The following is a 13,922-nucleotide window of genomic DNA, read 5'->3' as shown; positions in this document are numbered from 1 at the left end:
GTACTTTACACGCAACAAATATGAAAAATGTTTATAATATAATGTATGAGTAAATAATAAGAGTCAAATGAAAGTATATACACACAGCTTATAGTGATAAAGGAGCTCTGGTACGGTGCTGTAGGATAAGCACTGGACTACTAACTGTAAGGTCAGTGGTTCAAATCCACCAGCATCTCAGAAACTCTATATAGAGGGCCACTATAAGTGGGAATCGACTCAGTGGCACTTAACTACAGAGTGATAAAATTATATATGCATGGAATAGAAGAAAATATGAACTGCCAAGTTTTCTTTTTTCCCTTACAATTTCCACTCAAATGATGTGAGTAGAATTTATTAAACTATTTTAATGTAAAAATAAAATAGGATACTTATTACATCATATATAGACACGATGGCTCCATACAATAATCACTGGACTATGAGCCACAGGTCTGGAGGTTCGAGTCCACCAACCAATCCAAAGGAGAACGATAAGGCATTATGTTCCCAGAAACCCTATACAGGTTGCAACAGACTCAATGGCACTTAATAACAACAATAATTACATAATATGAAGATAATTACATTAAGTAACAGTCTAAAAATTAAGTTTAATGACTATATACTATACCAATATTTATAACAAAAAAATAACTACTTAAAAATTAAAATGTAGTTCAAACAAACCTTTACGTAAAAGAAATGCACCTCTACACAATCATGCAGAAAACAGTTGCTACCACAACTTATAGTAAAGTATAAACTGGGATAAGGTCATCAATTTGCTCTCATGTTATTTATTCTGCTAACTATAGACACTTTTTTATTTTTTTTTTTTAGTTTTTACTATACTCCCACTCTCCAGCAAATTGAGTGATAATTTACATGGGAGAACATCAGTTTTACACCATCGTTTCAGTGCCATGATTACAATCTTCTCTGTGCATCATCATTCACCAGTATTTGAGTATTTGTTTCTATTCCCTGGTTTTTTTTGTGGGGGGAGGTGTACACAAAAACACTCAAGAATATTTAATAATTTAAACAACCAAAGGGCACATTCTGCAAGCCTGCCTCCTGGCCATCAGCTACTCAGTCTTTCTCTTTTCATGAGTCTAGAGTCCTCAGACTATATATACTTTTAAATAGTAAATTTTAAGAACTGAATTAAGTAAGCAGCATGGAATATATCTTTATCCTGAACTTTTAAGGTATTTATAGTCTGGAGTACAGAGTTTGTTACTCAATGATGTTCTGGTTTTTCTATAATTCCTCACTGTTTAACACATGTTAATGCACTTTCTTCAACTCCACTGTCCATTCCAAAATGTCAGAACTATGCTTTGTATTTTTCACATCTCCTTTTGCTTAACAAAACTGAACAATAAATATCTGCTGACCAATTAATTTATTTTTGTAATGTTAGACTTTAGGACATTATTTAAAATTTGCCCTGAATGGCTTCTTTTTAAAATAAACTTTTTGTATTATCTTTAAGTTAATCCTTTGCTTTCTGCCATATTCACTCAGCCACAGTCTTGATTCTAAGCTACAAAAATATCCACAACTTTACAACTGTTCTCATTACATCATGTAACCTATTCCCACCCTTCGTCCAATCAACCAACAAGAGTCTCATTTGAAAAATATAATGACCTAGAAGTTAGCAGGAGGTCTGGTAACACAGTGGGGCAATGCTGGGCTGCTAACCAAAAGCTGGGAGGTTTGAACTCACTAGCCGCTCCACTGGCGAAAGATGAACAGTCTGCTTTTGTAAAGATTTACAGCCTTGGAAACCCCATGGAGCATTCTACTCTGTCCTATAGGATTGCTATGAGTTGGAAAGGATTTACAGTAGGTTTGGCTTTTGGTATAGGTTAGCAAGAATCAGTATCCCACTGACTAGCAAAACAGAAGCATACTGTATTTTTAAATTTGATTTAATCAAAAATATTCTTAAATAGGCAGATGTTACTTGAGTTCAAAATATCTTAAATAAAATAATATAGATTTGCTACTTATTTATCAGGTAGCAAAGGTATATGGGTTAAATAAAGAAAAAGGTCAAGACTTGAGAGATGTAAGAGAGTTTGTGTCCTGTACAATGTTTTGTGATGAATTACAGGGCTTCTTAAACTTTTGGGGTAACACACCCTTTAGGTATATGCTGAATGCTATACTTCCACTCTCCAGCAAACAAACAAATAAAACAGTACTATCCTAGATCAAGAAATCCTGGCATAAAGATGCTGCAGTAGAAACTTCCCTGCCCCAAAGGGCATAATTTATACTAACTAAAATGATGACTTTCCAACAGAACTAAACCTCATTATCAAATTAATAATCCTTCAAAAAAGATTGTTGTTGTTGTCAGGTGCCATCGAGTCAGAACCATCTCATAGCAACCCCATGCAAAGCAGAATGAAACAATGTCCGATCCTGGGCCAACCTCACTACCGCTGCCACACTTGAGTCCACCAATGACGCCACCTGGCCAATCCCCATCTCACTGGGGGTCTTCCTCTTTTTCTCCGACCCTCCATCCTACCAAGCATGATATCCTTCTCCAGCGAGTGTTCCCTCCTGACAACATGTCCAAAGTATGAGAGACAAAGTTTGGCCTCCAAGGAGCACTCTGGCTGCACTTCTTCCAAAACAGATCTATTGGTTCTTTTGGCAGTTCAAGGCACTTGTAGTATTCTCCTCCAACACCACAATTCAAAGGCATCAATTCTTCTACAATCTTCCTTAGTCACTGTCCAGCTTTCGCATCCATATGTGGTTATTGAAAATACCATGGCTTGGGTCAGGTGCACCTTAGTCCTCAAGCTGACATCTTTGCTCTTCAATACTTTAAAAAGTTCCTGTGCAGCAGATTTGCCCAATGCAATACGTCATCTGATCTCTTGACTGCTGCTTCTGCGAATGTTGATAGTTGATCCAAGAAGAATGAAGTCCTTGACAACTTCAATGTTTTCTCCATTGATAAGAATGTTGTTTATTGGTCCAGTGGTGAGGATTTTTGTAAAAACAAAAATCCTCAAAAAATATAGTGTACCTTTATTTCTATTGTTAGTGAAGAAAGACTCTTTAATAACATGCGATATGCAAATGATGCAACTTTTCTTGCTGAAAGTGAAGAGAACTTAAAATATTTACTAATGAAGACCACAGACCACAGCCTTCAGTATGGGTTGCATCTCAATGTAAAGAAAACAAAACTCCTCACCACTAGACCAATAAATAACACCATGATAAATGGAGAAAAGATTGAAGTTATCAAAGACTTCATTTTGCTTGGATCCACAGTCAACACTCATGGAAGCAGCAGCCAAGCAATCAAAAGACATTGCATTAAGCAAATCTACTACCCAACACCTCTTTAAAGTGCTCAAGAACAAAGATGTCAGTTTAAGAACTAGACTAAGGTGTGCCTGACTCAAGTCATGGTATTATCAATAGCCTCAATAGTTGTCAATAGTTGGACAATGAAACAGGAAGAATGCAGAAGAATTGATGTATATGAGTTATGGTGTTGGAGAAGAATATTAAGGTACCATGTATACTGCCAGAAGAACAAACAAATCTGTTTTGGAAGCAGTACAGCCAGAATGCTCCTTAGAAGTTAGGATAGCAAGTCTTTGTCTCTCATACTTCAGACATATTGTCAAGAGGGACCAGTCTTGGAGAAGGACAGCATGTTTGGTAAAGCAAAAGGCCAGCAAAAAAGAAGAAGACCCTCAAGGAGACGGATTGGCACAGTGGCAGCAGCAATGAACTTAAGTGCAACAACAATTGTTGAGATGGCGAAGGCCCGGGCAGTGTTTTGTTTTGTTCTGCACAGGGTTTCCATGAGTCGGAGCCAGCTCTTTGGCACTTAGCAACAACAACATATTTTTGTTACTACAAACCATATTATACTTTACAAAAATTTGTTTTCATTAGAATTATCAGGCCTTGGGATAAGGAATTATAGAGGTGAATGAAGGAGTGAAACTCATGAAAAAAAAGGAAGGAAAGAATGGTGGAAGGGAGTAAAGGAAGGAGAACACAGTAAAGAAATTAAAAAGAAAATACTGTAGAACTTAGTTACAAAAGTCAAAGTGACATGCTTCATTCATAAATATAGTTGCTGCTGTTATTTACAATCTGCAATAGATACAAATGCTTAGATTATTGTAGGAAACTTAATAATGTGGCAAACTACAGTGCATCATAATATATTTTCTTTTCATTCACTAATTTATATGGCTCTAAATTATGGCACTGTAGGGTAAGCACTGGACTGCTAACCATAAGGTTGGCAATTCAAACCCACCACACACTCCTCTAAAACCCTAGTGCTGTTGTTATTAACTGCCACTGAGTGGGTTCCATCTCATAGTGACCCTGTATAGGGTTTCCTAGGAGTAGCTGCTGAGTTTGAACTGCCGACCTTATGGTTCAAATCAACCTTGCAGTCCAGTGCTTCAGCCCACAGCACCATACCAGGTCTCTCTGAAACCCTATGAAGGTTTGCTATTGACTTTACAGGACTTTACAACTACAAACTAATCATTTTTAAATTTACATTCTGATATAAACCTGCCTCATATTAAGACTTTAACTAATTATTTTTAAATATCTAACATTTATCCAGTATAGAAGCACTGACAGAACAGTCACACAATTACTTTCTGCTCCTTCCATCACAGACTTATAATTATCTATTTTTCTGTCATGTAAGGCATCATTTTATCAAATAGTCAGATGAAGAGGTTTATGTTTTGAATGTGTAATTTTTCATGGTTAGAAAATTTACTAAGGAAACCTATTTAAACAATGACATGTCACAGAAATTGAATACATATGATTTGAATACTAATAATCTAAATATCAAATTACTCTTGAAAAAAAAGGAAAAAAAAAAAAAAAATACTGCAGAAGGCAAAATCACCTTACAGGGGAGGGGCCCTTATAAATCATGAGAGTTAAATCATTACCTTTGAAAATGTTCAGGCCCAGAGAGTTTTTACATCTTGAATAAAAAAGTTATGTCTTTAGTGGCAGATGCTTGGCCTACTAACTGGGCTCAAGGGCTGAATAATCAATATCCCTAATTAAGACATAATGAATTTTGTGATGCTATCATATTAATTTTTTTATATACATTATTATAATTTGCTAATAAAATGGTGATAAAGTTATACTGAATATATTTTTGTATGTATAATTGATTCTTGCTCCTTTCATATATAAATGTAACCTATATATTTGATATATAGATGCAAACCTCATTATTAAAAGCAAGAACATTTTAATAATAGGTTTAAGACCTTTCAGACTCTGAGCCAGTCAAACAGTTAATTACACTACTTCTATTATTTATTCTGATTGCAATAAAATAATTATGTTTTTACCTATCTTTAGAATTCTAGTATGGCGCTGTGGGTTAATGCACTGAACTGCAAAGTCAGTTTGAACTGCAGTCAGCAGTTCAAGCTTACCAGCTGCTCCTTGAAAACCCTATGCAGGGCTACTATGGGTCAGAATCAATTCTACGGCACTTAACAACAACACCAATAAGCAAAGTCCTGGTGTGGTACCACAGGATAAGGACTTGACCTCAAGGTCGGCAGTTCAAACACAGCAGCTGCTCCTTGGAAACACTATACAGGGGCCCTATGAGTCAGAACTGACTCAACGGCATGAAGACATCCTAGTTTGGCGCTATAGGATAAGCACTGGACTGCAAGCTTCAAGGTCAGCGGTTCAAACCCACCAGCCCATCCTCAGAAACCCTATATAGGGTACAATGATTTGAAACCAAATTGATGGCATTTAACAACAATGTAAACCAACCACTCAGTCCAGTTCTTTGGTTCTGTATCTAGTTTATTCTTTAGCTACTGAAAACTTATATATAACTGAAGTTGACACAGTTTTCCTAAACTGTTGACGTAAGTTCAACTTAAAGAGAACTCTTGTGAATTTGTTAAGAACTTATATATTATAACATGGGGAAAACATTTAGAGGCATAATGAAGAAAAGACCAGGATTTTAAAACTAGAATTGGTGAGTCAAAAGGCATCTTTGAATTGTGATTGGGGATAGGGACAAGTAGAAGAAAAGATGACAGCTAAGCAAAATAAGTAAGTCCGAAGGTATTTTATTACCTGCTCACAACTGTATTGTTGGCACAATTTGTAGAACTTCTCTAAGTTTATGGCTGCTAGCAAAGGCAAAACAGAGCTGCCCAAATGCAAAGAACAAAATGCAGAGTTTTGAGATAAATAGCAGAAGGTTCTCATTATGCAAGAAAATCATTTTTAAAAAACTTTTTTCGTCTAAAGGGAATCCATTTTCAATTAAAAAAAAACTAATTTTATCTTTCAAATATTGAATCTCATTTACTCCTACTCCCAACTTAAATGAGTTCATTGAACTACTAACTGGTAAATTCAGATAAATGACTAACCTTTTTGAGAGCTCCCAGGTGTTTCCAGGCTGACCTGTCTTCCTCATTACATTTAACTGAAAGTGCCGCAAGAGCCTGTGTGTAGAGTAGTGTAAAAAGCACCTTCACAATGCAGGTAAAGTGGTCTACAAGAGAAAGAGCATCATTATTTCTTTAGAATCTAGGTATTTTGTATCCAACATAATGTCATAATATGTCTTTCTTTATATGTGTAAAATTGGCTTTTGTTCAACACTTGAAATAGTTACTTAATAAAATGATATTATAAGGTACTGTTATATTTACTTCCTAACAGATCTGAAATTATAAAAATGAAGTTCCTCTATTCAGCTACAGTAAAAATTAGAAACATTTGTCATATAGGGACGTGTGCCCCATTTTAGAAGATCAGAGTGTTAATGCCACTCAACTGTGAAATAGCTGTGTAGCCTTCACAAGTCCTCTTACTGGACATCAGGTCCTTAATAACAAAGTCTCTGAATCTGAATGTCTAAAGTAACATTCCACTTACCTCCAAAGAGTATGAGATAGATTATATAACTTAAAAGTAAGCAAACAAATGCGCACAGGACATGAACAAACACTTCACCAAGGAGGAGATCCAGGCAGCCAGCAAACATGAAGAAATGTTCACAATCACTAGCCATTAGAAAGATGCAAATCAAAACAACAATGAGATATTATCTCACACCAGCAATAACAGCAAAGATTAAAAAAAAGTGGAGGACAATAAATGCTGGTGGGGATGTGGAGATACTGGGACACTCCTGCAATCCTGGTGGAATTGCAAAATGGTCCAACCTCTCTGGAAAGTAATTGGCGCTTCCTCAGAAGGTTGGAAATAGAAATATCTTATGATCCAGCAATTCCTCTACTTGGTATTTACCCACAAGAAATATGAGCCATAACATAAGTAGATATGTACACCAATGTTCATAGCTGCACTATTTACAATAGCAAAAATATGGAGACAGCCTAAGTGCCCATCAATTGAAGAATGGCTAAACAAACTGTGTTACATACACACAATGGAATATTATGCTACCTTGAAGAATAACAAGGAAGCTGTAAGCTATCACACAACATGGATGAACCTTGAGGACATTATGTTGAGTGAAATTACAGTCACAAAAGGAGAAATACTGCATAGGACCACTATTGTAAAAGACTAAGAAAAAGAACCCATACTAAAGGAGGAGGGGGGGGTTGTTTGCTGGTTACCAGGATGTGGTGGATGCAGTGAGGGGAGGGACGGGAAGGTGGAGCACAGGGTAGGGAATAGACACAGGATAGTTTGGGTGCTAGGGAAGGGAGCAATACACAAGAAGGGGGAGGGGAATAGAAGAACAAGGTGCATGGGAAAACAATTAGGCAGGTTTGCATGGGCTAAGTGGAATACAGGTAAATAATGATAGATTCACAACCTTGGAACAACAAGGCTCTGGGATACAGGGATTGAGACATAGTTGGAATGGGCAAAACAGAGGAAATAAAAACAGAGGAAAGATGCTTGGCCGTCTTTTAAATCTTGGTTTCCCTGGCATACCATTATAAAATAGACACTTGAGGCGGAGAGAAAGGAATAGCCAGAAATATCACCATAGAAAGCTTGTCTGTCTTCAGGCTATAACTGATTGGAATACCTAAAATGGGGCTACAACATGTCCAGTGAAGGAGGCTTCCTGTGGGGCCTCTGTATTACATAAGACCATAGGGGAATCCTGAACCTCATCCAGAATCTTCTGAGGTGGGATATTTCCACTTGAAAGGTCAAGCAGACCAGCTTGGAGCGGCTAGAAGAACAGAAGATACTTCTTGAAAGAAAGACGAACAGGAAAATTACAAAACAATAATGGCTGTCCAACTGATTACTACAAGAACAAGTAAGTTGCTCACATAGAAGACATTAAGGCAAGTAGTCGGGTCCCCTCAGGACAAATCCCCTTCCAAGACTAAGACTCTTTGGGAATACACAAGCAGACATGATTGGCTCTGATTGGTGACCACATTCATCACTGATGAGGAAATGAGGGAAAAACAGCAATGAAGCTGCAAATTAAGCCATACAACGTTCAATAGACTCCTGTAAACCTGGGTGGAGACCTGGTTGGCCACCAGTGTGGCAAGACCTGGGGACTCTTGGGCCCAGAGTCAGTGACATAATAACAGAGGACTAGAGTGGAGAGTGAAGCATCCAGATGATAAGAAGAGAAGGCATATGCATAAGAACACCCACGCTTCAGATAATACCCACTTGACCTGGCTTCAATGACTGGATGATCAGAGCTCAACTAGAAGAAGAAAGAAGAGGAAAAAAAGAGTAATCTGATACAATTTGATGAACTTGACCTACACCTATGGATGCAGTAGCTCAAAAGAGGGAACAAATCCTTACAGCAAGGATCACCGTCCCCCTCACTATACACAGAGTAGACAGAGACAGGCACTGGCTACCCAAAATAGGGAGGCTACAAAGGCAAGAAGTGACTGGCTTACAAGCTTTCAAGAGGGAGCCTAGATCCAGAGGGCTCAGAGGAAGGTAGAATCTCCACTGAGTAGTATCCAATCTGCCTGGGCAGAGCTGATGAAAGGAGATGGGGATAGGTCTCTTGTGATACAATAGTGAATAATTGTTATCAAGATTGACGGTGAGGGTTGGAAATGTAAAGGTAGATGTTTTGTAGCAAAAGGAGGGGAGTGATTGACTTTGCAGTCCAGGAGCAGAGGTCCCTGGGATCATCAAAGGAGAAGAGCGGAGTGCGGGACCCTATCCAGAGAAAAAGTCATGCCAGATATACAGGTAGAGATGATGATGTTGAGAGATGGAGCGGCTGGGGAGAGGAAGAGGGACTGTGTGCTGACGACCGAGGGGCAGGCTTGCAGGGTATACCCTCTGGTTGGTTGATGATGCATGGATGGGATTGTAACCATGGCAATGAAATGATATACGATAGGATGAATGTAAAACTAATTTTCTCCCATGTAAACTATCACATAATTCACAATAAAACATTAAAAAAAGAAGAAAAAAGTAGGCAAACAAACTGATCACTTTAAGCACTCTAACTGAATCCAATGAAACTATGACAATCGAAAAACAGTGGTAGTAATACGTATAATGTCTGGAACACTTTACTGAAAGTTGGCTTAATAATCCTGATTTACATTTATATATGCATAATAACTTAGATAATTTCCTCAAATGTCTCATCTAATCCTCTTAATAGTTTCAACTGGGTAATTGAGACTTAGAGGATGTGCCTGAGGTATCAAAATGAATAAGCTTGGTCTGAATTTAAATCCATGTAGATCATTTTATTTCAGATCCAGTATTCCATCTATATAGCATGCTGCTTTTCCAGGAGTGGTTACGAGTTGAGCTGCTAACTAACCTCAAGATTAGCAGTTTAAAATACCAGATGCTCCTTGGAGCAAGATGAGACTTTCTGCTCCCATAAAGATTTATAGCCTCGGAAACCCTATACAGGGTCGCTGTGAGTTGGAACCAACTCCATGTTACACAACCACCATTTAATCAGTTACTAAAGCCTGGTGTGGCACTGTGGGCTAATGTGTCAGACTGCAAAGTCATTTGAACTGCAAGGTCGGTGGTTCAAGCTCACCAGCTGCTCCTTGGAAACCCTATAGGTTGCTATGGGTTGGAATCAACTCGACGGCACTTAACAACAACAGCAAAATTAAAAACTTGTAGGCAATTTCCTGTAGCTTTCACCTCACCTTCAAACAATCACCAAGTCCTGTCAATACTACTTTTTAAATATCTCTGAAGTCAAGAAGTCTTCCATTCTGGACTAGGTTTCTATTCTTTCTTATCATCCTCAGGGCTACAGTCCCAGCCTAAGTGTTACAGTTGTAGTTGTTAGGGGCCAGTGAATAAGGTCCCACCCACAGTGATCCTATGTACAACAGAATGAAACACCACCTGATTCTGTGTCATCCTCACAACTGTTGCTCTGCTTGAGCCCATTGTTGCTGCCACTGCCTGTGCCAATCCATCTCCAAAAGAGGGAGCTTCCCTCTTTTTCACTCTCCGTCCACTTTACCAGCATGATGTCCTTCACCAGGGACTGTTCACTCCTGATAACATGTCTGAAATATGAGACATGAAGTCTGGCCACCTTGGCTTCTAAGGAGCATTCTGGTTGCACTTCTTCCAAAACAGATGTTTGTTCTTCTGGAAGTCCGTGGTACGTTTAGAATTCTTCTCCAACACCGTAACTAAAATGCATCAATCTGTCTTCCTTATTCACTAACTTTCACATGCATATGAGGCTTGGGTCAGGTGCTTGCTAGGCCTCAAACTGACATATTGGCTCTTTAACACCTTAAGAGGTCTTGTACAGCAGATATGTCTAAGGAAATACGTCATTTGATTTATTGATTGCTCCTTCCATGAGTGTTGGTGGTGGATCCAAGCAAAATGATATCTTTGACAACTTCAATATTTTCTCCATTTATCATGATTCTATTTATTGGTTCATTGGTGAGGATTTTTGTTTAATTTACACTGAGGTAATGTAAAGAAAACTAAAAAAGTGATTGTAGTGTAGGTTCCCCAAACCCTCCCTGATGGAGTCCCTGATGACTCTCTAGGACGTACAAGACTCAGCATGTAGTAATACACTATGATTTATGACAGTAAAGGACACAAAGGAAAATGAGCAAAAGGAAAAGGCAGTTAAAAGTAGTCAGGGTGAAGCTTTTCTGGTCCTTTCCCAGCGGAGTCACACAGGAGTCACTTAATTACCCAACAGCAAGATGTGACAATACTTGTGAAATGTCTACCAGGTAAACTCTTTAGACACTCCTGGTGCTCCGGGTTTTCACTAGGGGAGAGTCATGTTAGCATCTTCTGACTAGCATGTACCAAAAATTTCAGATTCCCAAAAGAAAAGGAGGTGTTCCATATAAATCACATTGTTTGCACAAACAATTCAGGCACATTGAGCCTCTCTCATCAGTTCTGGGAAAGGGGCATAAAGATACTCATCAGGGCTATATGCTTTCCCCATACTTATTCAATTTATACGCTTAGCAAATAATCCAAAAAGCTGGGTTATATGAAGAAAAATATGGCATCGGGACTGAACAATTTACAATAGGCAGATGACACAATCTTGTTTACTGGAAGCAAAGAGAACTTGAAATACTTACTGAAGAAGATCAAAGACCACAGCCTTCAGTATAAATCACACCTCAACGTAAATAAAGAAAACAAAAATCCTCACAATTGGGCCAACAAATACCATCATGATAAATGGAGAAAAGATCAAATTTGTCATAGACTTCATTTTGCTTGGATCCACAATCAGTACTCATGGAAGTAGCAGCTAAGAAATCAAACGATGTATCGCACTGAACAAATTTGCTGCAAAAGCACTCTTTCAAGTGTTAAAGAGCAAAGGTGCCACTTTCAGGACTAAGGTGTGTCTAAACCCAAGCCCTGGTATTTTCAAGAATTTCATATGCATGTGATAGTTGGACAATGACTAAGGAAGACCGTGGAATATTTGATGCATTTGAGTTATGGTGTTGGAGGAGAATATAGAAAGTACCATGGACTGCCAGAAGAACAAACAAGAAGCACAGCTAAATGTTCCTTAGAATTGGGGATGTTGAGACTTTCTTGTCAGGTGGGACCAGTCCCTAAGAGGGCCAGCAAAAAAGAAGATGACCCTCAATGGAGTAACAGTGGAAACAGCAATGGGTTCAAACAATTGTGAGGATGGCACAAGTCTAGGCAGTGTTTTGTTCTGCTGTGCATAAGGTCTGCTAAGAGTTAGAATCGAATTGATGGCACCTAACAAAACCAGTACCACCTTAAAAGGATTATGTGGGGAAAAAGCTTATATATTTTAATGCTTTAAACCTGATCGAAATGGAAGATACTTACTAAATCATTTGCTATTGATAATACTATTTATGCTGCTTGTTTGATTATCAGTAAGTATTTGAGTTTACTGCATCTGCACTGCACCAGGTGACCTGGTGTGGCACTGTAGGATAAGCACTGGACTAGTAATCACAAGGTTGGCAAGTTCAAACCCACCACTCGCACTCAGAAATCCTATACAGGGTGGCTATGAGTTGGAATTGACTCCATAACACACAACAACACACAGTGTAATGAGAAACTGAAGCATTTCATGGAGGAGAGAGAGATAATGTTAGATTTGCATTTTAGAATATTCACTGCTGTTTCCTAGAAGAAAGAGATTGAAACTGAGCAAGACTGGAGGCAAGAACACCTATTATGGTTGTTGTTAGTGTCAGTGTTGTCTGATTCCGATGCATTTTCCAAGGAGTCACTGGTAGGTTTGAACCACCAACCTGTGGTTAGCAGTCCAGTGCTTATTCTTTAATACCACACCAGGATTCCAAGAACACCTACTAGCAGGTAGCAAAAGTACAACATAAGAGAATTTAGGATGGTGTGAACAACAGAAGAACAATGAGAATGGATCAAATTAGAGAACTAAATAGTTGATGATGTTGTTGTTAAGTGCCAGGGAGTTGGTTCCAGCTCATATGATCCTGTACAGGGTTTCCAAGGCTGTAAATCTTTACAGGAGCAGAAAGCCTCACCTTTCTCCCACAGAACAGCTGGTAGTTTCGAACTGCTGACCTTGCAGTTCACAGCCCAATTCGTAACCACTACGCTACCAGAGCTCCTTAGGGCTATGTTGTTGTTGTTAGGTGCCCTCAAATCAGTACTAACTCATAGCAACCTATGTACTGGAGAACGAAACACTGTCCGATTCTGGGCCAACCTCACTACTATTGCCACGCTTGAGTCCATCAATGCTGCCACTTTAATTCCTACATGGAAAACTGTGTGATAGAGTTTAAGGACCCAATGCAGTTGAAGGGAAAATCTCGTATGTATAATTTGTGCAAATTTTTGTATGAAGGAGTCCTGGTGTGGCACTGTGGGCTAATGCGTCAGACTGCAAAGTCATTTGAACTGCAAGATTGGTCGTTCAAGCTCACCAGCTTCTCCTTGGAAATCCTATACAGCGTCGGTATGGGTCGGGTTCAACTCGACAGCACTTAACAACGACAACAACCAGGTTAAGAACCAATATATAACAACAACAACAAGAGAAAAAAAAAGCAAAATGTTGTTTCATTCCGACTCATAGCAGCCTATGTTGTTGTTGTTGTTGTTGTGAAGTGATGTCATGCCAATTCTGACCCATAGCAACCCTGTGTAGGAATTTCAAGGAGCAGCTGGTGAGCTTGAACCACCAACTTTGCAGTTGAAACAACTTTGCAGTCTGACGCATTAGGCCACAGCACCACACCAGGACTCCAAATAGTTGACAGATGATAGAAATTATGAATTTGGTAGCTATCTAGAGGTAAAGGCTAATGGTAGTTTCTTGTTGTAGAAAGGGTTGGTGGTAGTATCATTAACTAAAATAGAAAATTGAGGATAAGAGAGCATATTTGGGTAGA

At 38.6% G+C, this 13,922-nt stretch overlaps 1 protein-coding gene across 1 annotated transcript in view; it reads right to left on the bottom strand.

Moving 5' to 3' along the window:
- UBR3 (ubiquitin protein ligase E3 component n-recognin 3 (putative)) overlaps window positions 1-13,922 on the bottom strand; it is a 247,525-nt gene that overhangs the window by 12,187 nt on the left and 221,416 nt on the right. Inside the window, exon 33 of the mRNA XM_006867038.1 lies at window positions 6,444-6,568. Within this exon, the coding sequence (XP_006867100.1) occupies window positions 6,444-6,568 (125 nt within the window). The remainder of the gene's footprint in view (window positions 1-6,443; window positions 6,569-13,922) is intronic.

This window comes from Chrysochloris asiatica, unplaced genomic scaffold (genome assembly GCF_000296735.1).
Source record: "Chrysochloris asiatica unplaced genomic scaffold, ChrAsi1.0 scaffold00099, whole genome shotgun sequence".
Taxonomy (NCBI): domain Eukaryota; kingdom Metazoa; phylum Chordata; class Mammalia; order Afrosoricida; family Chrysochloridae; genus Chrysochloris; species Chrysochloris asiatica.
The sequence above is the reverse complement of the archived record's forward strand: the minus strand, read 5'-3'. Positions and strand labels throughout refer to the sequence as shown.